The sequence below is a fragment of the Drosophila albomicans genome, chromosome X (assembly GCF_009650485.2).
Source record: "Drosophila albomicans strain 15112-1751.03 chromosome X, ASM965048v2, whole genome shotgun sequence".
Lineage (NCBI taxonomy): Eukaryota > Metazoa > Arthropoda > Insecta > Diptera > Drosophilidae > Drosophila > Drosophila albomicans.
This window is the reverse complement of record NC_047627.2, coordinates 12,985,383-13,012,291: the sequence shown is the minus strand read 5'-3', so window position 1 is coordinate 13,012,291 and position 26,909 is coordinate 12,985,383. Positions and strand designations below refer to the sequence as shown.

Sequence of the window (26,909 nt, the reverse complement as noted above, 5' to 3'; positions counted from 1 at the left end):
TTTGATTCAAAAATGTTTGATAAAAGTTTCTCAACGAAGTAACCTAACCTTAAAATACGAGCAAAATAACAAGAGAGTATTCTCGACTGTGAGATACCCGCTACCTATTTGATTCAAAAATGTTTGATAAAAGTTTCTCAACGAAGTAACCTAACCTTAAAATACGAGCAAAATAACAAGAGAGTATTCTCGACTGTGAGATACCCGCTACCTATTTGTCACAGTGAGATACTATTTTTAAAAATAACCGAATATATTATATATAGAAAAGTATACTAAAATATACCAAAGGCGATATATTTAGTATATCGGTATACTATTACATTCGAAATATACAAAAGTTAATTAATTAATATACTAAAAATATATATAATATACCAAATTCAATATTTGGTATATTATATTCAAAATATACAACAAAGTTACAAATATACCAAATTAGTATTCTAAAATATGCGAAAGACTATATTTGGTATACTCTAATACATTGAAAATATACAAGAGTTCAAAATATACCAAAGTCGTATGCAAATATACCAAAAGATATATTTGGTATATCAATATACTATTACATTCAATACAAACAATAGAGTTAAAAATACAAAAATATACCAAAGGATATATTTGGTATTATTAATATACTATTATATTCAAAATATAAAATACTTAATTTAGCTACATTTAAATTAATGAAATAAAATCTTGTAAAGTTAAATATAATATATGTAAAATAAAATATTGCTATATCGTAAATGATTTTTAATTTAGTTTCTTTAAAAATGTTACTGAGTAAGCTGCTAAAATAATGCAATACTACAAACTAATGTTTATATTCAAAAGTAACGGAAATACTAGAATAATTTGAAAGTGTTGCTGTTTATACTTGAAATAATCCACTTCCGTTTAGCAAATTAACAATAAAACACTCAACTAATGACACCTCATAGGGAAGTATAAAAAACGAATTAAAGTCATATTTTATATGACTTTGTTTAAAAACTTTAATAATTAATTGAAAGTTTATTTGTGAGATCTCGCGGAATTTTGAAGTATTGATCCATGTTAACGAATCGGGAGAATAGCTGAAAGCAATCGATTATTTTGATTATTCTCGAATCAAAATAAAACCCTTCTTTAGTTTTCCAATTGGATCTTTTTGGCACATGTTATTCACTTTCTGCTTTCAACAGTTTTCTTGCGTGTTTGCTACAATTTATGTTGTTTATATTTTCTACGAATTCGGTCTGCTTTCGTTAATAGAGTTTATTATTATTTATTTGAGTATTGAATTAATTTGTGTTACAAAAAAATGCGGACTTTATCAAATTTGGCAATTAATTAGTTTCTACTTCGATTGCTTATATTTTTTTTTTTTTGAAATTTCCTTTTCGCTGTCTTTGCAAATGTAGCAGATAATTAAAGAGACTTGCACAATTTCAAAAATAATTCAAATCCAAACAATTTGGCGCTGCACTTTTAATCAAATTCGAATCAGTTTGATAAGGAATAACAATTGTAAGTACGCGTTAATAGCTAAATAAGAGAAACGGAATTTCAAATTTCACCCAATACCCACACAGATGGATACATATGCTGGCGAGGCGGTGACCAAGGAAGTGCTCGACAGCAAGCCGGGACGCCTCCTGGTGGCAAGTGGCTGTTGCAAGGCTTGGAAGGATTGCAGTCCCGAGGGCAACACGTATGCGATCTCATTCAGGGATCCGGTGACGTATTTCTTTGGCATCTTCGATGGTCATGGCAGCGATGCGGTGTCTAGCTATGCACACGAGCATCTGATGGACACAATCCTCCAGCATCCCGATTACACGGTCAACGCCAACATTGCGAATGCCCTCAAAATGGTAAAAATCTTGTGTGCAAGCTCTTCTCTTGATTCGATTTTTATTCGATGAGCTTCGACAGAGTTTCCTCGACATTGACTATCGCATGATGATGCAGAATGTGGGAGCTGACGTTCCGCTCAGTGGCACCGCAGCCGTGCTGATCATCATCCAGGGGGACACACTGTACTGCGCCAATGTGGGCAACACCAAGGCCATCGCCAGCATCGGTGGCCATCTCCAGCTGCTGTCCATGGATCCAGAGATCGAGCGAGATTCCGAGTCCGAGGCAAGCGATCACAATCCGATACTTTATCGCATGCTCGGCGACTTTGAGCTAAAGTCCGCCAACAGGAATCCGGTGAGCGGTGAACTGTTCACCGCCATGCCGAGTGTCGAGAGATTCCACATCAATCACAACTGGGAGTTCATGCTGCTCGCCTGCGATGGCGTCTGGAGCACCATGAGCGATATGGAAGTGCTGCGCTTTTGTCGCCAGCACATCGCTAAGAACATGCAGCCCATGGACATCATCACCGAGCTCTTCAATTACCTGCTCACTCGCTATGGCAATAAACCCCATTTGACCGGGGATGTGACCGTCATCATCATCTGCCTCCTACAGGGCAGACCTTACAGTCAACTTGCCGTCCGCTGCCGATTTCCGGGCGCCTAACAACTGACAACTACGATCTTTCTCAACTGTTGATCTCGACTACAAATATTTTTACGTTTTTTTTTTTGTGTATTTTTTATAAGACAACCTCCGTTAACCAAATAATTATAATTTACTAAGTATTATTTTTAATAAGAAAAATACATGTATGTAATTGCAATAAGTCGTTCCAAATTGAACGCCAACCGAATTGCAATGGACATTAAACCCACACAAGATTATTCTTTTGATTCAGTGAATCGAGCTCTTGAAGTTTTTGGAATACATCAAGGCAGACGGACAGACAAACGGTAGACATAATTACAAAAATAACGTTATTTTTGAATTGCTTTAGATTCTGCAAAGTGGATTGATCGACAGATCAGCTTTATGCATAATTGGAAAATAATATATTTTCTTTGACCAGGTGATTTTTAATTAAAGTGTAAAGTATTTTGCAATTCTCAAGCAAAGAATTCTCTATATATGTAAGTATATATTATAGATATATAGACTTCACACATAATTCCGAAAATAACGGTTTTTTTTTTTTAATTGCCTTAGATTTTGTTACTTGATTGACAAGTCAGCTTTATGCATAGAAAAGTTTTTCATTCAACAACTTTTTCTCAGACCAACAACTTTTTATGTTATATTTAACTATATTTTGTATATTTTGGATTTTATAAACACATTTTCCAAGAAAAGCAAATTCGATATATATGTGTGTATATATAGACAAAAAACGTTCCTTTTTCAATCACTTTAGATTCTGTTATGTGGATTAAATGACAGTTAAATATATGACTTCAACTTTATGAAAAGCATGATTTTTCATTAAAAAAAAATAAACTTTTGTTCTTAGTTCAACAACTTTTAAGGTTATATGGATAATTCTCTGGCGGAAATTGTCGGGTGTTACACAATTTACAGTGAAAAAAACATAAACTGAAACAATAAATAAATAAGTAAAGGTAAAAATAGGTAAAGGTCATTCTTTGAGCTCTGGGTTCGCACAATATTTAAAGCTAGGATTAATTTTAGAAACGTTTTTTTTTCTGTTTTTTGACAAAATTGTATATAAAAATTCGTTATTTTTGCAATTATCGTAAAATAGAAAAATAATTCCAAAATCATTAATTGTGCTCATTAAATAAAGTTGTAATCAAAAACTATAAGATTCTTTACTAAAAAAAATGGTTTTGGTATGTTTTTTACGCAACAATGTCGTCAGAGAATTACCCAAATAGTGAATACATATATTGGAATTTAAAGATGGGATATATGTCTAGCTGTGAACATTGAAATAGCAGTGCTTACTATCTACTTCAAAATTAAAGCTATTATAAACGCAACTTTGGCATAATTTAAATTTAATAATAACAGCTAAGGTATTTATTTTAGATAACTTCATATTTTAGCAAATATGTATAATAACAAAATATTAAGGATGTCTAAAGACACTACAGTCGGCTCACCTGGATTCCTGAACTCGTATTTATCGGCATCCAACTGCTTGTTGTCACAGACGAGGGACAACAGTTTGCTCAGCGGGACTCGGGCGCCGAGACGCGCCACATAGAGCTGATCTCGGGGCAGGAGGACGGTGATGCGAAAGGTCTGCTCGAAGGGTGCGTTGCTGGTGGCCACCGGGAGCGGGGTGATCCGATTGTAATCCAGTTGACTAGCCTCATTGATGTGCATGCCCGTCGTGTCCGTGGTGGACATGTGGTGCAGCTGTGTCGTTGACTTCGATAGCTTGCCATTGGATGCCGCGCTGCCGACGCCAGATTTATCTATCGATTAATTGATATCGATTAATTGATATAGTATGGTTACACACACACTCGGAGAATTTTGTCACTCACCCTTTTTGCGGCCAAACCAGCGATTCAGTGTGGAGAAGCCGCCCTTCATGCTGCTCATGTTTGGGGCGTGGCACGCGCGCTTTGTCCTTGTCTCTCTCTCTCTCTGTCTCTGTCTCTCTTTGTCTTCTCTTTTGCAAGTGTATACTCGTGTAGTTGTTGTCCTTGTTTATGCAATTGTTGTGGTTGCAGCTGTGTTGTGATGTGTTGTTGATCGCTTTTTTGACGCCCCTCTCTAGAATGTTTCGTAATATTTCTGAAGCATACTACAAAATGGCGTGTGATTTGTGCCCTGCGAAATCTGCAAGTGAAAAGCATTCGAATGCTGATTACGACGATTACTGAAATATGAGCACACACACACACACACACACACACACACACACACACACACACACACACACACACACTCTTATCGGGCCGAGAGCGAACGAACAAACTGATAATATTCCCATTCCCACTTCCCCATCCACGATGATAGCTAAACACAGCAGGTGGACAGAGACAGGGGCAAGGGCGAGGTGCTCAAGGCAGCTCCAATACGCATTCCTTGTGTAATGAATGGCCCTCGTTATCATATCGAAAAATACTCACACCACACATAGGTAAATGGGGCTTTTCCAACGTTTCTCTCTCTTAAAAAGTAAACCATAAAATTATAAACAACTCTATACACAACAGAGGTATTTATGAATTGTCGCAATAAATGATCGAGTTAAATATTTATAGCTCGCAATTTGCATGTTTTGCCAATTTATATTTTATTAGTCCCTCAGTTCTCAGTTCATAAAACGGGGATCATAAAGTTTCTCGCAGTCAGAGTCGATAGCTTTTGAAGAAGTTAGTGCCTGACACAAGCTGAATGCTATGACGTGCGATCTTGCTTTCAATTATCTGAACAGTTTTATTGTTGTTGTTTTAAGTCTAAAGTATTTTCGCCTGCTATTTAACAGTTATCTCTGTGCACGTCACACTCAAGTGTTGTTGTGTAGATAGATAAGATAGTAAATTTGCTGGCAATCTTTGCAGCTGGAGATGACATGACTAAGACATCCAGCCATCTCATTGTTTAAACATGATACGTATTCTATGCCATGATTAGTTTTTAATTCTGCATAATGTTTATCGAGTAATCATTGATAAAAGCATCTATGCAATTACTTTCATTAGTCGTGATTAGTTGGAGTAATCGATGAACTATTATTGTTTGTAATATTTGTTAACACTTCTCTGTATATCGTTTACTCAAGCTGCTGTCGATAGTCGTGTCACGCTGCCGCCTCTATTAACAATTAACCTGTTAATTTTGTTGCTATTTGCGCTAAGCTTAACACCGATTGTCGGCAATAACAACAATGAGCAAACACACACAGAGACGCCCACACACATGCACAACGACCTGGATATATAGCGCATTATGGTGGCATTATGTGTGCCGCTATTTGTGCTTAGGGCCTCTTAGCTTAAACACATACATTGTACATAGATAAGTAACGCCAACAAAACGCGTCACAAGACGCGACACAAGAAGACGCGTTTTTTTTTTCTTTCGTCGCGTGTTCGTTCAATTGGCACACGTCAGGGATGGAGACAAATCAGGGCTGCGCTAGTGCAAGTTTGTTGTTCGTTTGTCTGTGCCTCATTGGCCATGCAAATTACTCGCAATTGCGGCAGTTAAACCCAACCAACTATCTATCTATTTATGAATAGCGTAATTGAGACACGTGTTCGACTCAGTTTGTGGAACTTTATCACATGCAACTGCCTCCTCGCCCCTCTTCTTACAAATGAAGCGTCTGTAAATCGATTTGGCGTTTTGTGTTTTTCTCGTTCTCTTCGTTTTTTTAACGAGTTTCCACACTAATTAGCCTAGCTATTAGCTTGGCTAATTAAATTTTACTCACTGTTTTTGTTATTTTCCTTTTTGTTTTTGCTGGTTTTGTCATTAAAGCTTTTCGCATTCTAATGGAACTCGCAAAGAATTCTCTTTTTTTTTTTGCTTATCAATTTTTTGTTGTTTTTAACACTCTTGGCTATTAAGACCAAGTCTCTAAGTGTGTGTGTTTGCTTTTATAGACGGTTAGTTAAACTGGAAATAAACATGAGTAAGTAAAAATTCCTCGACTATCAAGCGACGAGGCAAAAGTCGTAGCAATTTTTTGTTGTTGTTGTTCAAAATCATCACGTTCCATAAACATGTTGCTTTTGTTATTGTTATTGTTATTGTTCTTGCCAAAATACAACACACAACAACTGCGAAAATAAAAAGTAAAACACAACTGAACGGCGCTTTAAATAGTTGATCACATGCCTTTAGCTATTGACACTGATTGGAGGGGAGAGAGGGAGGGAAAGGGGGAGGTGGCGAGTTGAGATATCAGAAACTAAAAAGTGGATATAACAAGCAGCTGGCAAAACAAGTCGAACTAAAATTATTAACAAATAGCGAGCAAAACCTCACGTGCATTGTTCAAATATTTTACATTTCAATATGAATCACAACAATATCAATAACAATATCAATAAAAAACGAAAAACAAAACTATTAATTTTGAAATGATTTCTGCTTTGTTTTAAACGATTGTCACACATTCCATTTAAAACACAATAATTATAATTATAATATTAATAATAGTATATTGGAGAGACATAGATCCCAAGTCAAGGTCGAACACAACTACGGAAATTTATTAGTTGTATATTATATTATATATTGTGATCGTATGCAAATTAATTATCTCTATTGTTGATTTGGATTATTCAAATTGGTAAAACTGCATTTTGTTGTTTTGCAATTTCTCGATTATTGTTAATATGTTTAACTTAATGCGTAAATTGTGCAAATTTTATTTCATTCGATTCTTGTTTAAGTCTTTAACATATTTTTGTTGAAAGTATTTTCTAACAAGTAAGAAAGCAAGAGTCGAGTGTGCTCGATTATGAAATACCCGCTACTCATATCGATTAAAAGTAAAAGAGTGCGGTAATATGCTTAAAATATACCAAATGAATATACCACAAAAACCAAAACCTATATTTGGTATATTATCACATACAAAATATACCAAATTTTCAGTCAAGGCTTCTTAAACAACTTCTAACAAACGGACTTTGCTATATCGTCTCAGAAGTTTATTGCTGATCAAGAATATATATAATGTATAGGATCGGAGGAGATGTCTGGAGACACAAAATTACAATACCCTTCTATAATGTATAAAAATACCAAATTTATATGTCATTCAAATGCATTTAACCAATATTTCAAGCGGATTTCTTTCAAATCAACTTCTTAACTCGTCTTTTTCTCTATATCTAAATATCTCCAACAGCAGCGGGTCACGTACTCAACAAATGCGAGGAGTAAATTATATGTGCCACACGTATTCTATATCTATATAATGCACTCTTCAATCAGATGTGATGTGGTTACCTTTTGCCGGTTACTCATTTCCGATCGTAACGATAGATAGCACTTTATATAGCCTACTGCAAGTTGACATCATAAATCCAGCAGTCATTCAGACAATCGAAAGTGTATCAAGCGTTGACCCATCCACTAACTACCATATACTGTAGTCTATAATCAGAGACACGTCTACTTAGCGATACCAAATTTATACTAATGATTATACAACACTTTAAAGAATGACGCACATTGGGACTGGGACAGCAAAAGATGTTTCAATTGTGGATGGAAACAGGTAATTTCATCCCTGGAATTTCAGCTTATTATTTCCACATTCCCCCATTCTATGTGTCGACTTAAACCGCGATTACAAAATCGAATAAATATAAATACAGAATGCACACAAAGGTATTTTCGATTAATTTCTTAGTCACGTATCTCATTAGAAATTCTAAATATAAGCTCATCATCATTCCGATTATCGCGATGACTGTTCGTAATCTTGAAAGTTATCGGATTACTTATGGCATTTTAAGTGGTTATTCTATAAATATGTACGTCAATATAGTATATCCCTTTCTTCTTTATGCATATAAAGGGCGCCAATTGTTGTCGTTGTTGTTGTTATTGTCGTTGTTGTTGTTGACGCAACCGTTTTACCGTTGCGGCTAATCAACTTTGCCTTCCCCCCGAAATTGGCAACTTTCTACCGTTATGCATTTATAGCCTGAGTTTGGCTAAACAATTACAACCAATTTTGGGGGGACGCACAAAGTACCGCTGCACGCTAATAAGTGCGAATCAGAAGTACAAACATTTGAAGGTTCAAAGCGAGCGTGATCGACAGCTAAATACTTTGCATATACTTTGGGAAGGTATAATCTTCAATCTATGAATATCCACAAACTATTACATTCCTTTGAATTGGATAATTTAACTCTTCAATCAAAGACAATTCACAATCTACAGTTAGTTTTCTATAATACTCTTTTGGCTTTGGGTTTACAGGGTGCCAGACAATAAAGATGATGATTAATCACAGCTTTGGAACCATTTGAGGGAATCATAATGGGAATTTTATGCACAATAATTGATATTTATAAACATAGAAAGATATGCGTAATAAGTGCGAATCAGAAGTACAAACATTTGAAGGTACAAAGCGTGATCGACAGCAAAATACTTTGCACTAGGCTTTGGGAAATTTAATCAATAATTGATATTTATAAAAATAGAATAGAAAGATATGCGTAATAAGTGCGAATCAGAAGTACAAACATTTGAAGGTTCAAAGCGAGCGTGATCGACAGTTAAATACTTTGCATATACTTTGGGAAACTATAATCTTCAATCTGTGAAGATCCACAAACTATTACATTGCTTTGAATTGGATAATTTAACTCTTCAATCAAAGAAGATTCACAATCTACAGTTAGTTTTCTATAATACTTTTTTGGCCTTGCGTTTACAGGGTGCCAGACAATAAAGATGATAAATCACAGCTTTGGAACCATTTGGGGGAATCATAATGGGAAAGCTCATGCACAATAATTGATATTTATAAAAATAGAAAGATATGCGTAATAAGTGTAAGAAGTACAAACATGCGTAAGAAGTACAAACATTTCAAGGTACAAAGCGAGCGTGATCGACAGCAAGATACTTTGCTTTGTGAATTGGGAAATTAAATTCAATCAACGAAGATCTATAATCTACAGTTAGTTTTCTATGATACGCTTTTGCCCTTGGGTTTACAGGGTGCCAGACAATAAAGATGATGATTAATCACAGCTTTGGAATCGTTTGGGGGGAATCATATTGGGAATTTTGTGTGGCAATGCACAACACTTAATATTTATAAAGATAGAGAGACATGTCTATGTGTGTGAGTAAATGTGTTGTTAAAGTGTTTTCGATTGTTTTCAGATATTACGCGACATTGGCATTGGCATTGCATTTGAGGTTGATCCCAAGTTAAGCGATGATATCACACGAGAGACAACAACAACAACGTGCGGGAATTTTTATTGGTGCTCATCATTGTGTTATTTTATTTTATTGTGCACAGCTCAGTCAGGCAACTATGCAAATTCTGGCCAACTGGGACTTCGACTGATAAATGAGCTAAAAGCTGAAGAAATAGACAGAAACACCTATGGAAAAGTTTACACAACAAGTGGCCGCCTTGGACTTGGTATTATCTAGAAGCAGACTGATATATATATATAGATAGATAGATAGTAAGTGGAATGACTAATGCTAGAACTTATGCTAAATAATGCGACGTCGACTGCTTTGTTATCAAAAGTGTTTACCATTTGTTGTTGTTGCAATTCGAGACACTCGATTACGATTGGAATGGAATTGGATGCCACGGCATTTAGCACATTGTTTCCAACTCGTTTTCCCCCAAAAAACCTGCGAGAGTGGGTCACACAACTGTCCATCAGTCGGACAGTCAATTCGTCAGGTGTTAAAACTCTTTTTGGGCCATTTTATATCCAAGTTAATTGAATGAGTTGGCTTCTGAAGAAATCTTGTCTTGCGTAACTATTGAAATGCGTGAATCAACACAGCTACTAGAGGAAATACTTTTCGCCTTATATACATATGTAGAGTTTGCATGATTAATCTCTGTAATGGTATTTAGTGCGAAAATAAAGAAATGCGTGAATCATCAGTGAGAGGTAATCGAGATTTTGCAATGGAATTTAAATATTGATTTAGGAACTGTATCGAAATTATCGTACATTCCACAATTTTTCAGGGCATGGCCATCTGGTTTTTACACCGATCCGAAACGGAATTGCGAACCGAAAAAAAAACCCAATCGGGTGATTTTGCAATTGATGTGACAATTATATTGAACTTTAACAACAAAAAACTCAGCAATCAAGTTTGTTTCCTCAAATTACAAAACGGAAACGGAAACAGAATTACAAACCGGTCGGAATCGGAATGAGGATACCAATTGTTGCCCTTACCAAAAACTGAAACTGTTGTTTTTTCTTCTTTTTTTTTTGGTGATTAGCAAATTCCTGATTTCGATTGCACTTTCAGTAAACATGAAAAAAAAATAACAAATAATTAAGATTTTCAAATGTTGTCTTTTATTCTGCTCCACTTTATTGTTATTGTTATTAGTATTATTATTGTTGCTCTGTTATTATTGGCAGTCATTCATCATTCCACATTGTGTGGAAGCTGTCAAAATGACAATTGCCTGTCGCAATATCAGCAACAACAACTTGTTCGCTCTCTCTCACTCTCTTTTGCGCTCTTACTAACATCTCTCCACTCTCCACACTCCACACTTCAACCCACACACTCAAGTACAAATTGCATGCGTATGGAGAGCCCTTGAGAGGGGCGCTATAGCTAGAACTCTTCGCGTGACACTTTTCTTTATATATTTTTTTTATTTATCGCAATGTTTTTCATATTTTTACATTGTTGTACAGCTGCTGCAGTTGGTGTTGTTGCTTTTTTGCAGTTATTGTTGAACAGTTTGCGATTTGCACGTTGTCAGTAACGAAAATAAACACCCACACTTTCACACACACTTATCTACTTATGTATGTATGTGCCTAACCCGCATTAAAGTTAACTTGAAAAGTACTTAGAACTGCGTACTAACTGCGGCTAGCGACTAGCGGCGTATTTGCCTTTGGCTTTGCTTTGCTTTCGTTGTTGCTTTTGCTTTTGCTTTGGCAGCACAACACGGCGACAGCGCTGTTGCGAGGCGGCGGCGACGACGACGTTAACAAAACTGAAAACAAAAAACGCGCAAAATATGCACAGAACACGAACACGAATACACAACACCAATACAAGCAAGTAGCTTAACACTCACACACAGGCGCACACACGCGCGCATAATAATAGTAGCAGGCAATATAATAAAGCAACGGTAACTCTCTAATAATAGCGCCAGACCACAAACACAACAACAACAACTCAACAACTCCAGCAACAATGCAGGATAGGCTGAGGCTGAAGTTGAGGCTGAGGCGGCCTGTTTGCCTGCGCTCAGCTGTGTGCGCGCTCTCTTCTCACACAAAAGCTCTCGCACTTGCGCTCTCTCACATCAGTCATTGTTGTTGTTGTTGTTGCTGCTGCTGCTTGGGGTTTATCTTATCAGAGAACAAAAGCAACAAAAAAAAAGAAACAATAGTAGCAACGAGAGCAATTGGCGCCGGCGCAGGGTGAAAGGAACGAAAACAAATTGCAGATTTTGTAGCTGTGGTGGCTGTATGTACGTAGTAGTTGTTGTTTTTGTTTTTTGTCGTAGCTGCGTTTAAGCGTTTACCGTGTGTGCTATCTTCACTTGTCGCGCTAGTCGAGCGAACTGAACTGAGAATTCAAGCGTTGTATGCGTTGCATAAGAGACAGGTGACGGCGCGACGCTGTTTGTCGTCGTTAGCTGCTGCTCGCTGCGACTGCGACTGCGATTGCTACTGTTAACTGTTTTAACTGTTACTGCCTTCATTCAAATTGCGCAAGCTTTTTTTTTCTGACTGTTCTGACTGCGACGTTGACAGCGACTGCGACTGCGACGACCTTCAGTTTTAATTTTTGTTTTTCTTAGTTGGTGGTGGTTGGTGTGTAGCGTGGGTTAAAACTTTGCCTTACTCTGCTGCTGCTCTGATTGGTGGGTGGGTGATTGCTGGGTGCGCTCCTCGCTGCAGCAGTCAGCTTTTGCATGGGAGTCGGAGTCGGAGTCAGGAGGAGTGTCAGCCAGTTCAGTTTCTTACATGGCACATGCGTGACCATTTTTATCGCCCAGTCTATCGATTAGCATTGACTAAGAAGAGGAGGTCGTGCCGCACCCCCCACACACACACACACACATGACATCATCTCTACCATCTTTATTAATTGCTGCCACGCACCAAATTGCCGCCAAGTTGTTGCCCTCAAAGATGGGCACGCCTTAGACAATGTCGATGTTAGACGTTTAGATGTTTAAATGTGTTTAACTGTCAGTCAATCTTCATGTCAGCTATTTCTACTTCTTCTTCTTCTACTTCTTCTGGGATTTCACATATTCACATTGTATTTATTTAATTACTCACACTTAGTACAAAAAATAAACTTACAACTTCATCTGAGGCATGAGTTAACAGTTATAACTGCGATTAAGAGTATGTAGGCAGCACAGTGGAGTGTACTTTGAGGCAAAGTGAAGAACTCATTAAAGAACTTGTACTAATCTAAGATCTACTATTACCAAATATGTACATATTACGATTGCTGTTGTGGGGAAAATTAGAATAAATACTACTGCAAATGCTGCTAATATTGACATAAAACAGTGTTTACTAGGCACTTATATACCCAGATTTATAATTATCAAATATTCTTGATGTGATAATAAAGATACAAATTCTTTTCATAATAAGTAATTATAATAGAAATTATATAGTTAACACATCGTCTATAAGTAACTGAAAGTAACCCAAAGTCCTTTCTAAGATATTGCTAAATCTTTTGTTTTTGAATGGCAGAGTTTCAAAATAATCCGATATTGGGTTAACGTCGAATTTTTGTAAATAGAGTTTTAACTTTATCTAGTAGCGACATAAATTAAATATTTCATTTCTATTGCATTCTGCATTTTTCCTCAATTTTGATCACAGGTTTTAGGTATACAGAAAAAAAAGTTATAAAATCAAGATTTTGGTTTTAGTACTAAGAATATTGGTCTGAAAAGTGCCTGAAGAACATCAACATTTTAATGTTTTAAAACACATTTAATATAAGACCTAAGTTCTTATCAATGAGAAGAATAAATCTTATAGTTTTAAGACCAGAAATCTTATTATAAAATCAAAAAATATTATATTATAATTTTTTTTTAATACCTATTTATTATTTTACCATTTTATGATTTAATTAGCTCATTGTATTCAGTTATTCAGTTGTATGTATGTTGATCACTTTACTTACGAAATATTTATCATCGATTCTTTATAAGAATTTCGATGGATTATAGAAATTGGTAACCAAAATCTAGAATTTTGGCTCTTATTTTGAAAATTTGTCATTTCTAGTCAATGTTCTTAAATTTAAGAATTCATTCTTAAAATGATCTTATTTCAAGAACACAATTTTTAAGACGAATGTTCTAGATTTTAGAACTTGCTCTTTGTTTTAATGTGCTATGATGATCTTCTCTATAAGTCTATACGAAGGTTTTCCCACAATCTCATGGTCATCTGCTTTATTATACATTATAAAGCGAAACCTTTAAATTTTCTTTTACAAATGCAAAGTTTAGCAACAATTTTGCTACCTTATTCATATCTAAAATTCTTTGTTGATTGCGGTAGAATGCATGATCGCTTTATGTAGGTAACATGGGATGTTTTACAAGAGCGATATGGAGAGTAGATAAAGTCTGGCAGTAGCCCATTAATCAGATAAGGCGTAAAGAGGCAATGTCTTGTTAATAAATTACAACCATCGATTGTTGCACGGATGTCAACTTGCGCTACGCAGTTCGTAAATTGTTTAAGCGGTGTTCGATAACTGATCAAAGGGAGGGATAGAGAGATAGGGGAGGGGGTTTTGTGTTATCGATTAGTTGGTATCTAAATCACTTAACGCTTGTTAAACTCACATACTTATTAACGACGCAAATTCGATGACGGGCAGAGTGTGTGAGAGAGAGAGAGAGAGAGTGTTTCCGCTTATCAAAAAGCACTCGAAATGTGCCACATGATGATGTCGAAGATAGCAGACAGCACTCACCCCCCCACCACTGTGTTTATCAATTGTGTTTACATTTGTTATTTGGCCTGTCCTTGTCTTTGCATTGCTTTACTTTACTTTGCTTTGCTTTCATACAACTATTGTTTACTTTGGCACGTTTCGTGCACTGATAACCTCAACCTTAACATAGAACATTGAAAATCGCTTCGGTGGGTGTTGGATAGAGACAGTAAGAGAGGGAGAGGGAGAGAGAGGGAGGGGAGTCACTCTCCACTGTTAACACGTTGTCTACGAGAATGCAAAAAAAGTCTACAACAACGATGACGATCTCGATCACGACATCGATGACGATGACGATGAGAATTCATCGACTGCGACCATTTCACTGGTCAAAATGCGATTCATTGGCTAAAAGTTTTGTACTCGCGCTTCTGACCCCGTTAACGGAAATTCTTTTTTGTTTTTCTTTTTGTTTTTTTTTTATGCGCAACTTGAAAAAAGTGGCACAAACTCATTCCGAGCCACACACAAAAAAACAGAAAAAAGAACCAGCAAAAACAACATAAACAAGTTTCGACAATAAAACCATATGATCAGCGTAATGATAGTTATGATCATTGGCTCTCAGTTTGTTGTTACTCTCTTACTCGTAGTTGTTGCCGTTCTTTGCCAAGCAGCCAAAGAGATTTCTACATACAACAAACATTTCATGTCTCAGCCTCCAAAAACGTTTTACTTTTTCTTTTCTTTTCTTTTCTTTCTCCACATTTTTCAGCTTCTTGTCGCTTAGGCGAAAATGTTGCTTAAATATTCGCAACGTCGCGACACGCCTCGAATGTGTGTGTGTGTGTGTGTACTTGCTGCTCTACATAAGCGTTAAGACCGAGTGCTAGATCCGTTAGATCCAAAGTCATCGCATCTCCTCTTCCCCCTTGCCCTTCCCCTGTCTCTGTCACTGTCTCTGTCCCTTTCTCTTTAACTTTGCCTTGTCTTTTACTTTAATTAGACTTCAATCAATGCCAGCGGCAAGTATGCGCCCTAGTAGCCTACTCTTTACTCTCCACTCTCTCTCTCTCTCTCTCTCCTGCTTTGCCTAGACACGAACCGCTGACAAGCGCACGTCGATGTCTCGATGTTTTCGATGTCGATGTCGATGTCAGGCCTTAATGACTGGCCTCCCAGTCAGTTGCTAGTTGCCAGTTGTCAGTGCTGCATACAATAGCAAAAAGTTCATAAAAAAATACACAACACAACGGCGAGAAGAAAAATACGAGAGAATAAAATAAAAATATCAACAACAGCGCAGAGAATTGGGTCAATTGCAGGCCAGACTCAGACTCAGCCACAGTCACAGTCACAGGTCTTTGAGCCCCGCCCTACACTGATCAAAACAGGAATGTGAAAAACTCTATTAATTCGTTATGTCAACACCTATTAAGAACATCCTATACTTTTTGTTCAATTTAACAGCCAAATATTTTAAGCAACTACTAAACACTGAGAAAAGTAGAAAATTTTAAAGTATTTTTTAACAATAAAATAAAAAAATTTTAAGAAGATATAGTTTAATTTAACCATAAAAGAAAATAAAATACAATAAAATAAAATAAAATAAAATAAAATAAAATAAAATAAAATAAAATAAAATAAAATAAAATAAAATAAAATAAAATAAAATAAAATAAAATACAATAAAATACAATACAATAAAATACAATAAAATAACATAAAATAAAATAAAAATAAAAAAAAATTTTTAAAATAATTTTGGGATATGATTCCATTTAACAATAAAATAAAAATATTTTTGGCAAGATATAATTAAATTTCACAGTTAAATAAAAATAAAAGAAGAAATTTGAAAGATATTTGTGGGAAGATATAACTTAACAATAAAGTAAAAATATTTTTGGGAAGATATAATTAAATTTCACAGTAAAACAAAAATAAAAAAATTAAAAGATATTTTTGGCAAGATGTAATTAAATTTCACAGTTAAATAAAAATAAAAGAAGAAATTTGAAAGATATTTGTGGAAAGATATCATTTAACAATAAGGTAAAATATATTTTGGGAACTTATAATTCAATTTAACAATAAAATAAAATAAAAAAATTAAAAGATATTTTTGGGAAGATATAATTCAATTTAAAAACAAAACAGACGAGTATCACATATCATCAAATGCTTGAAAATCCAGTGCAAATATTATATCAATTCATGCATTAAGAAAGTTCAATGTTATTCTGAGGAGTGTCAATAATTGGTTGAAAGACTTAATTAAAATCAAATAACAAGCTTAATTGTTCGAGCTAGAATCTCGAGTTTTGATAAAGACAATAATGGCTTTAATTTTTCCGATTCCTGAATATTTGGTTGTGATCGTAGAAGTAATTATATAAGAAATTTTTTTGTATTTTTTTGTTTCTTTGGCTGACAGCCTGGTATATTTTTCATCCTGTTGTAGTACTATACCAATATACCAAATATAGTTATTTTTTTTTTAGCATATTTTTAGTATTTTTGGTTAATAAATTTGGTATATTTTAAATTAATACCTCGTCTGTAGCTTTCTTACTTGTTTTTTTTTTCTTTATATATTTCTCAATGTGGAATGTTTAATTCAACTTTTCTTTAAGGGCTCATCAAATTGCAAATTTTGCTATCGACCCAATTATTTTTCTCAGTGCTGTGGAAGACAGTTGCATGCGTTTCAGATTCAATTACGGTCAAATGTACCCGCTGTGTATGTGTGTGTGTGTGTGTGTGTGTGTGTGTGTGTGTGTGTGTGTGAGAGTGTTTGCATAAGTATTTCGATTTATATCGTTAGATCGTTATCATATTATATGTGTTATGAATGTAAGTCAAACAGCAGTCGAGACCCTAACAATGCACTTTGCTCAATGGAAGTGCCAAATGGAATTTGAACCTACTTGATTATTAATACTTTTATCTCAGTTAAGCACTTGTTTCTATTGTTTTAACATGCAAGGAGACTAAATCGATATCACTCAATGCAGTATTAATAATTGTCGATGATTTGTTGCTAATGATGTGTAACATTTTTACAATTGTTTATAAAAGTAGCAAATATATTTTGTAATTCAGATTTATAAATTGAAAACGAATTAAGAAATATTAAAAACTTTTTCAAATATATTGTACGTACTTGATTATAATTTAGATTTATAGAATAAAGAAAATAATTGCTAAAAATGTTGAAAGCCAAAACCTTGGATATTCTAAAGGTTGTAAGCACATTTCTTAGAAGCTTTAAAGCTTCGTTGTAAGCTTTTTTGTATATATTTTACATATTTTGTAATTCAGATTTGTGGATTGAAAACAAATGAAGAAATGTTAAAAACTTGTTCGAATATATCTCCACAAAATGAGCTAACAGCAAAAACACAACAAATTAGGTTCTAGTTTTAAAGAAACGAAAACATAATTATTTCTTTTCACAACGAAAAATCTTCAATCAAGATTTGCAATCTACTTTTCAATATAAAATAAAATATTCTTGAATCAAGATTTGAATCTTAAAATACAATGTTTTTAATCTTAAAATGGAAATTTAGCATAGAAATCTTGACTTCAGATTGTTTCAACCTAAAAATCTTATTTCAAGATTGTTTTTTTTTTTAAATCGAAAAAATCTTTAATCAATATTTTTTCAATCGAAATTATTTTCTCTCTGTGAATGCATTAAACAACAAAATAAATGCTACAAATGTTGAAAGCCACTTTGAAGTAAAGTTCTGCCTAAAACTTTGGCTATTCTGAAGGTTGTAAGCACATTTCTAAGAAGCTTTAAAGCTTCGTCGTAAGCTTTTTTTTTTATATATTTTACATATTAAGATCTAAAATAAAACAGTCTTGACCAAGATTTGAATTTTGAAATAAAATGTTTTTAATGTTGCAAATTTAGCATACAAATCTTGATTTTAGATTGTTCTTTTTATGATTGAAAAAATCTACAAGTATAATAAAGATTTTTTCAATCTTGATTTTTTTCTGAGATTAATGGATTGAAAATAAGCAAAATAAATGCTACAAATGTTGAAAGCCACTTCGAAGTAAAGTTCTGCCTAAAGCCTTGGCTATTCGGAAGGTTGTAAGCACATTTCTAAGAAGCTTTAAAGCTTCGTTGTAAGCTTTTTTTATATTTTACATATTAAGATCTAAAATAAAACATTCTTGACTCAAGATTTGAATCTTAAAATAAAATGTTTTTAATGTTGCAAATTTAGCATACAAATCTTGATTTAAGATTGTTCTTTTTAAGATTGACAAAATCTACAAGTATAATAAAGATTTTTTCAATCTTGATTTTTTTCTGAGATTAATGGATTGAAAATAAGCAAAATAAATGCTACAAATGTTGAAAGCCACTTTGAAGTAAAGTTCTGCCTAAAACCTTGGCTACTCTGAAGGTTGTAAGCACATTTCTAAGAAGCTTTAAAGCTTCGTTGCAAACTTTGTTGTCTTGAAACTTGATTCGACAAAGAAATACGCTTTTAAATGTCTGCATAATTAGGATTTTTTTTTTGTTATCTCTTATCTCGCTGTGTTTTCGTTTTCGCTTTCGTTTTCGTTTCAATTAAGGTTTTCATTGTGTTCAAACGATAGATCAAAAACAATTGCGAAATGAAAAAGTTGGGCACGCAACAAAGCAACAAAGCAAACAAGCTGCAACCCAGCTGCGAGTGTTGAACATTGAATTCCGAATTCCGTTTGCCGCATGCGGCATGCCACATGCGCCACATGGTATGTCGCCCAATCCGACGACAACCAGGGGCAACCTGTCACAGCCTCCCAAAAAATAAATACAGACACAAAAATCGAAAAAAAACGAGTTACAGCTTGGCGGCAGCTGCGGTTGGTGTGTGTTGCAACTGGCAATTGCAACCTAACATCCACATCAATTGCAGCAGCGGCGTTGCAAGTGGCGCTCATAAATTTGTTAGAGCGCGCACATTTTCCACAACAAGTTTAGCCAGCTTTGTGTGCTGTTGCATGTTGTGTTGTGTGTGTTGCCATGGAAGAAAGTGAAGAGAAATGAAATGTTGCTGCCACTTGCCACTTGGCACTTGCAGCTTGCCAGTTGCCACTTGCTTTCTTATGCACTTACGTGGATAATAACTGGCTTGCATTTCATTTGAAAAGACGTTTAGCGCGTTGCCTTAATTGCGCGTGGAAAACTAGAAAACTAGAAAACTGGGCAGCGCCAACACACACAACAACGATACAAGTTGAAACTGCAAGTAACATAAGAGATGCGGCTCATGGTCGTTGGCTGCTGACTGCTGGGCTTGCCACACAACCTTGACATGGCGCAAAACTAATGACAGGAAATCGCCGACAAGTGGCGCGCTCATCCAAGCCAAGCCAAGCAAAGCAAAGCCACGACTAGTCGAAGTCGAAGTCGAAGTCAAAGCAATCCAAATTCATTGCAATCCATTCCATTCCATTCCAATCCAAAGCAATCCAATCCAATCCAATCAAATCAAATCCAATCCCAAGTCCCACACACAGATGAGCAGCTTCGCCTTGTTTATGTGGCTTGTCTTTGGCTTTGCCTGGCCGCGCTTTTTAATTACAATTACAATTACAAGTGTGAGTACACTCGTCTGGGTACTCACACTCGCAATGGGTACTCGTCTGGGTACTCACACTCGCACTCTCGCAGCCAACCGGTTGCCACAGCTACAGCTACAGCTACAGTTGAACAATTGCCATTCCAAGCCTTAGAAATACTTTGTACTTTTTATACCCGCTACCCATAGGGTAGAAGGGTATTATAACTTTGTGCCGGCAGGAAATGTATGTAACAGGTAGAACGAGGCATCTCCGACCCTATAAAGTATATATATTATATTGATCAGCATCAACAGCCGAGACGATCTAGCCATGTCTGTCTGTCCGTCTGTGTGTCTGTCCGTCTGTCCGTATGAACACCTAGATCTCAGAGACTATAAGAGATAGAGCTATAATTTTTTTTCGACAGCATTTGTTATGTTTGCACGCAGATCAAGTTTGTTTAAAATTTTTGCCACGCCCACTTCCGCCCCCGCAAATCAAAAAAATCGAATAACAAGCGTAATTTTAAAGCTAGAGTTTTTTTGGTATATATAATAATAACTATAGTAGTTATGATTCCTGAAAAGTTGGTTGCGATCAGATAAAAATTGTCGTAGTTATTAAAGAAATACTTTTATATGGGAAAAAACGGCTACTTACTAGGGCTCTTAGTTGCTTTGGCTGACAATCTGGCACATTGTGCCGTCTACGGTATATTTTGAATGGTGTACTATATCGATATACCAAACATACCATTTGGTACATTTTTAGTATTTTTTAGTATTTTCGGTATATTTTGAAAATAATACCGCAAAATTTTCCCCTTTTAAAAATGGGTAGCGGGTATCTCACAGTCGAGCACACTCGACTGTAACTTTCTTACTTGTTTTTTCTCTGTATTTGTATCTTTTTCAAATGTATCTGTATCTTGTCGCTGCATCTGTGGCTGCTGCTGCTGTCGCGTTGGGTCTGCCCTCCCTCAAAAAAAAAAATACCTAAATGAACACGAAAAATGTGCAGCCCCCCAAATTCATTTGGCGATTTGGTCATTTGCCTTTGCTTGCCTGTGCATTATTTTTTGTTTTTTTATCTTTTGAGCCGCCAAATGTGGCTCACCTTGGCTGCCAAGTCCGATATGAAATTCTGCGGCTGTTGTTGTTGTTGCTGTTGCTGCTGCTGCAATTGTTTGACTTCTGTGGTGGGTGGGGCACAGCGGCAACTTCATCAATGAAAACGGACAACTGAATGGGCAGCCAGGTGGCACTTGGCTGATTGCATACCAAACATCAATTAGCATTAATATGCTACAAGCATTCTGGCATCGGGTTCGGCTTCGGGTTGATTAACCTGACCAACCTACTCTTTGCACTCTGCTTGAATACTCTAAATAGCTTCGTTAGCCCTGGCTTCGATGGCAAAGCCAGCCCTGGCAATGTTAAGTTATGACTTTGTGTTTGATTTTCAGTGAAAACAATTAGGAAAATCAACCTACAAATTTCTTTACAAATTTGAAGTTGTTTTGTTTGCTTGGCATAGTTCAAATAGCTTAGTCAGCCCTGATAGCAAGCCAGCCCTGGCAATGCTAAGTTATGCACTCTCTTGGTGTTTGATTTTCAATGAAAGCAATCATGAAAATCAGCTTATAGTTTACAAATTTAAAGTTATTTTATTTGCACTCTGCTTGCTTGACATAGTTCAAATAGCTTCGTCAGCCCTGATGGCAAAGCCAGCCCTGGCAAAGCCAAGAGATGATTTGCAAATAAAACATCGTGTTTGATTTCAAATGAAACTAATTATAAAAATCTGCATATACTTTACAAATTTAAAGCTTTAACTAATAATTACAAATTTGATTCCACTTTTCAAATGAATATTAGAAATATATAAATACTATAGAGTAAATAAAAAAAAATTGAATTAATGTTGAATTGTGTAACACAAATATGAATTTTATTCATAATTTATTATCTGGTTTTTGAATGAAATTAAGTAAACCAAAACTAATACTACAATTTCTCATATCTCACTCAATACATTTTTGTATTTCCCGATCTCTTTTCAAATCCTAAAATGTTTTAATGTGTATCACCGTTATAATGTACCGTAAAAATATACTGAAAATACTAACACATATATGTACATATATGAATATACTACTTCTTGCATAATATACCATAACAAATCATTCATTTGACATAGTTCTTCCCATAACATTTTTTTTATCTACCATATTTGTCTATTCTGAATTAATCTACTCTTAATTTCCGATTTCTTTTAACATTTTAAAATGTTTTAATGTAATATACTAAATAAATGTACCGTAAAATACTAAAATATACCAAAAGCAAAATATATTTTGTGAATATTCTATTTCTTGCATAATATATACTATATTGTCAACCAAAGCAGAGCAGATTGTATTTTTTGCCATGTAAATTTAATGAATGACATATACTATTACTTGCAAAATATACCATTGTGTATTAAAAATATACTAGATTGTCAATTAAAGCAGAGCAGATTGAGTTTGTTGCCATATAAAATGAATGAATAATGTGAACATACTACTGCTTTCAAAATATACGATAAGAAATCATTAATTTGACATAGCTCTGAAGATATACTAAAAGTGGGAGTGAGTTGATGTGTCTGTGTTAATATTTCAAATGAAATGCAGTGGTAGGAATTCTAATATTTATTATATTTTAGATTGACATCAATTTTGCATCGCACTCAGAAACAGAAATGGAAGCGAAATCGATCTAATCCTTTAGCAAAGTTGTTAAAGCATCTGAAAACGGAACTAGTCTTTAAAAAGAAATTGCATCCGCGAGCTGTGCGCTCTGCTCTGATGACCCTGCTGTATCGATTACCAACAACAACTGCAACTGCAACTGCCACAAAACGTGGCAAGTACACCTGATACTGGACAAGTGCTTTGCTTTGCTTTTGCTTTTGCTGCTGGATATCACATTACTTGGATTCAGCTTCGGACTCGCCTGAGGAAACATCATCAGACAACAACAACAACAACAAGTTGGACGATCCATTTGGGAAGGTGAATGCATTGTGTGAATACGTTTGGATGCAAATGTCATTGACTGTCCCGGACTTGGACACGGACACGGATTTGAAATCGGATTTGGAAGCAACGATAAATGGGCAAGCGAGTGTGTATTGGAAATTTGTTATTCAGCACTTGATTGTTGGATTGTGTCTTGAGAACTGTCAGCTGGCCAAAGCAAAGCTATTCATTGAGAACCACAGAAAGAGAGAGAGAGAGAGAGAGAGAGAGCAGGGGGGGGGGGGAGTTGTAGGTTGACAGCTGTGAATTGTTTGTGTATGTTTGCTGTGTTGACCTTGAATTGGACCCCCACAAAGTGCTAAAATGCTAACTAGAAAAACCTGAAGCCAATTCACGATGATTACTCCCATCGTTGCTGTTGTTGTTGTTTCAGTTTTGGCCAGGGCAGAGAAAGTGGCCAGCAAGCTTTGCGCTACCAAACGAGTTGCCAAGCGAGGAAAAAGTAAAATTATTTTAGGACATGTTGCCGAAAAAAGTATGTCACCTGCAGCTGGCCGAAAAGCTGCCTCCCCAACAACAACACCACCACAAAAAAGTAAAAAAAAAAAAACAGCTGCAACAACGAAACGAAACGAAACGGCGAGTTGCAAGTTTTACTTTCTGCTGCCCCAAAAAAAAAAGAAAAAAAACAACAAAAATTTGAGTATCCAGTATCGCAGTATAAAATATACTGGCCAAACGAGTCTCTTCTCTCTCTGTCTCTGTCTTCCTCTATCCGCCTCTCTCTCTCCCTCTTCTCTGTCCGTCTCTCTCTTTGGCTGCATCTATTGCATTGCAGTGTGTCCAGTGCGTGTTGCATGTGAATGCAGGAAGCACTTGCAACACGCAAGCCGCATGATTTGAGTCGACTATTCGGCTAATGGAATTCGCAACCCGCAAACTCAACTTATAAACTTATATAAAGCAATGCAAGTTAAGCTCTGAAGCTGAAGCTCCCACTTTTAGCATTGCTTTAACTTAGCCCATAACTCAGGCATGTCACGTCGACCATCGCATCGCAGAGTATCGTAAGCAGTCGTTAAGTATCGTATCGTATTGTATCGTATCGTATTGAGCTCATTAGTCCGACTATTATTATACAACAATCCATCCGGAGACGGCAAAACTGAAGTAAACTCGATTTTGGGTGCGTCTTCGATATATTCGCTTAATACTATATATCCGTATTTTAAGCACGTCTTCTACGGCTACGCGGCGCCTTGCTCAACAATCTTACAGTTGCAGCTTCACATTAGCCTCAAAAAATAGATATGTAACAATATATTTGCTTTATGTAGGTTGTCGATTATACAAATTTGCCTTACCCTAAAGACTTTTGAAAATAAGTTTGCCATTTGACATCATTTCTATTCTCCACTTGTCGTGCGTGGGTGTTTTTAATTACATCATTTAAATCTTGAATTTCATTTTCGATCTGATCTGACAGCAGCTTTTTCAACTTTAAAAGTAAAAAGTCATTTATTGCTTAAGAAATTTTAGATATGTATTCTCTTAAATGTAAACATTCAATAGAAGTTTTGATCTTTAACACTTTGAACACTATTTTTTGTTAGAATTTAAAAGATGTTGAAGACGAGAAAAGAAAATTTTATAATTTGCTCGAACATCAAAGATTTCAATAGAAATTTTGATCATTAACACTTTGAATTCTTACAAAAAAAATTAAAACATGTAGAAGTCGTTTATAATTTGCTCAAATATCAAAGTCTTGTTTAAGAAATTTTAGAAATTCATTATCTTTTATATAAAAATTCAAAAATGTGTTCATTTAATTGCAATGTCAACTACAATAAGTAATTTGGTCTTTATTTATTTGAAAAGATATTGCATATGCGAAAACATATGTTAATAATTTTCATAGATAGTTTCGTTAAAGAAATTTTTAAAATAAATGATTGCATTCAATTGCTTCAACTTGCTTTTTGAAAAGGATTAGGAAAAAACCAATGAAGTAAAATTCAAAATGAAATCAGAATGTTTGTGTGTGTCTACTCGACTGTAAGATACCTGCTAATCATTTTGTAATAAAAGAAAAGCAATGCGATATTATTCTTAAAATATACCAAATTAATATGCTGAAAAATACAATGGAATATCCCAAAAGTCTACATATGGTATATCGATATACTAATACATTTAAAATATACCATAGACTAGAGATTAAAACCTAACTAAAACCACTAAATATAAAATTGTTTTTTAATTACTTATACAATTTCTATTCGATAGCATTTTAATATGAAATATAAATCACCACAAAACATTTCACTGAGGTATTAACAACTTTTTACCCATTCGCTAAATTACAAAATTCTTGATAATATCTGTTATAAAGTAGCTCGATCTTGGCAAACAAAAACCCTGATTGCACTATTAAAGAAGTGTTTGCTCTTTTTTTTTAAATTCGTTTAATAAGTATAACGTTCTACATAGAGTTCATAAATGATATCAACTAGCAGTTGTTTGTCATTTCTTTAGCTGTTATATGTGGCCATAAGGAGGTTAAGTTCTCGTCAAAGCTAGGTTAATAATATTAAGATAAAACCAGTTTAAAATTTGATGTCATCTAGATGAGAGATGAGTGCGATTACGACAACTACTTTGCGAATAATTGCGATTGCGATTGCGAATGCGAATGTGAGTACTTTGAGTACTTTGAGTACATTCTGTAATTATGCATCTAGAATTCCTGCTGCCGCAAAGTTGTCAATCACAGCACGTAGCAGACGCTGGGATTATACAATGATCGCAATGTTTTGGTTTTGGTTTTGATATTGAATTGATGTCGTCGAGTTTTCGTGTGTGTTTTTGTGTGTTTTTTTTTGTGGCACATCTGTCGCGGGTATTTCACGCACGTTTCAAGTGGCCCTTGCCCAACATGGACGCACTCGTAGTACTCACACTCACACACTTGCAAACACACTCACACACTCGAAAGTCGAACTCGAACTCGAACTCGAACTCGATCGCGTACTCAGAGTCTCTGACCCATTTGCCTCAATGCGAATGCCGCTCACATTTCAGCAACAAATGCTCGTCTTCTTCTGCTTCTTCTTCTTTTTCTCACTGCTTCTTCTATCTTCTCTACCTTTACCCGCTTTTGTTTTGTGTGTTTTTGTTACACGTTTAGTTCATTCGTTCCAGCTGCTTTTTTTTTTTTTGTCTGCCCAATTTTCAATGTCAGCGCTTTTGGGGTGACACTGAAGTCAACTGGAATTGTAAGCTTTATTTTCGGCTTCTGCTTCTTTCTCTCTCTCTCTCTCGTTCTTTCTCTTCTCTTTCTTTATTTGGGCTTTTTTTTGTGTTTCGAGGCGCGTGTTTCGTTCCGTCAACAACAAAAACAAACAGAATTTACACAGACCAATATTTATGTAAATATTTTCGGCTCATTTCCATATGGGCCGTGAATGATACAATACTGAATGGTAAATGGGTGTTGTGGTTGTTATTTATTTTTGATTTTTGTATAGTTTTCAGGTTCAAAGCAATTAAGTAATAATACAAATCAAATGGCAGACAAAACAGCAAAACCCCAGACTAAAAAACCACAACTCAACGCTACAACACAACAAAAATTATGCAAGAGAGCAACAAAAGAAATCAACGATCAACAATCGCCACGGCTCGCAGAGCACCAAAAAAAAAAAAACAGAAAAAAAACAATATCAAAAAAACTAATAAAAATAAAAGTAGTGTAAAATACAACCACAAAAACTCCCCTAGCATAGGGCCATGGCAATAATTCCGCTTAAATGCATCG

The 26,909-nt window shown here is 35.3% G+C and overlaps 2 protein-coding genes across 5 annotated transcripts in view; one reads left to right on the top strand and one right to left on the bottom strand.

The window, feature by feature from the left end:
• Window positions 1–26,909, bottom strand: part of LOC117578237 (uncharacterized) — a 39,471-nt gene that overhangs the window by 4,537 nt on the left and 8,025 nt on the right. The window contains exons 1-3 of one of the 4 annotated variants that reach the window (XM_034241431.2): window positions 12,080–12,184; window positions 4,365–4,662; window positions 3,975–4,292 (exon numbers count right to left, since the gene is read on the bottom strand). In XM_034241431.2, coding sequence (XP_034097322.1) covers window positions 3,975–4,292; window positions 4,365–4,422 — 376 coding nt within the window. In that variant the 5' untranslated portion in view covers window positions 4,423–4,662; window positions 12,080–12,184. Of the gene's footprint in view, window positions 1–3,974; window positions 4,293–4,364; window positions 4,663–10,754; window positions 10,775–11,407; window positions 11,553–12,079; window positions 12,185–26,909 lie in introns of those variants that run through there. The other 3 variants (XM_034263818.2, XM_034263764.2, XM_034263683.2) reach the window with 3 other exon arrangements.
• On the top strand, window positions 1,347–2,621 carry LOC127565586 (probable protein phosphatase 2C T23F11.1). Its single transcript, XM_052004820.1, has 3 exons — window positions 1,347–1,515; window positions 1,581–1,862; window positions 1,924–2,621. The coding sequence occupies exons 2-3, from the start codon at window positions 1,581–1,583 to the stop codon at window positions 2,515–2,517; spliced, it is 876 nt and encodes a 291-aa protein (XP_051860780.1). The 5' UTR covers window positions 1,347–1,515; the 3' UTR covers window positions 2,518–2,621.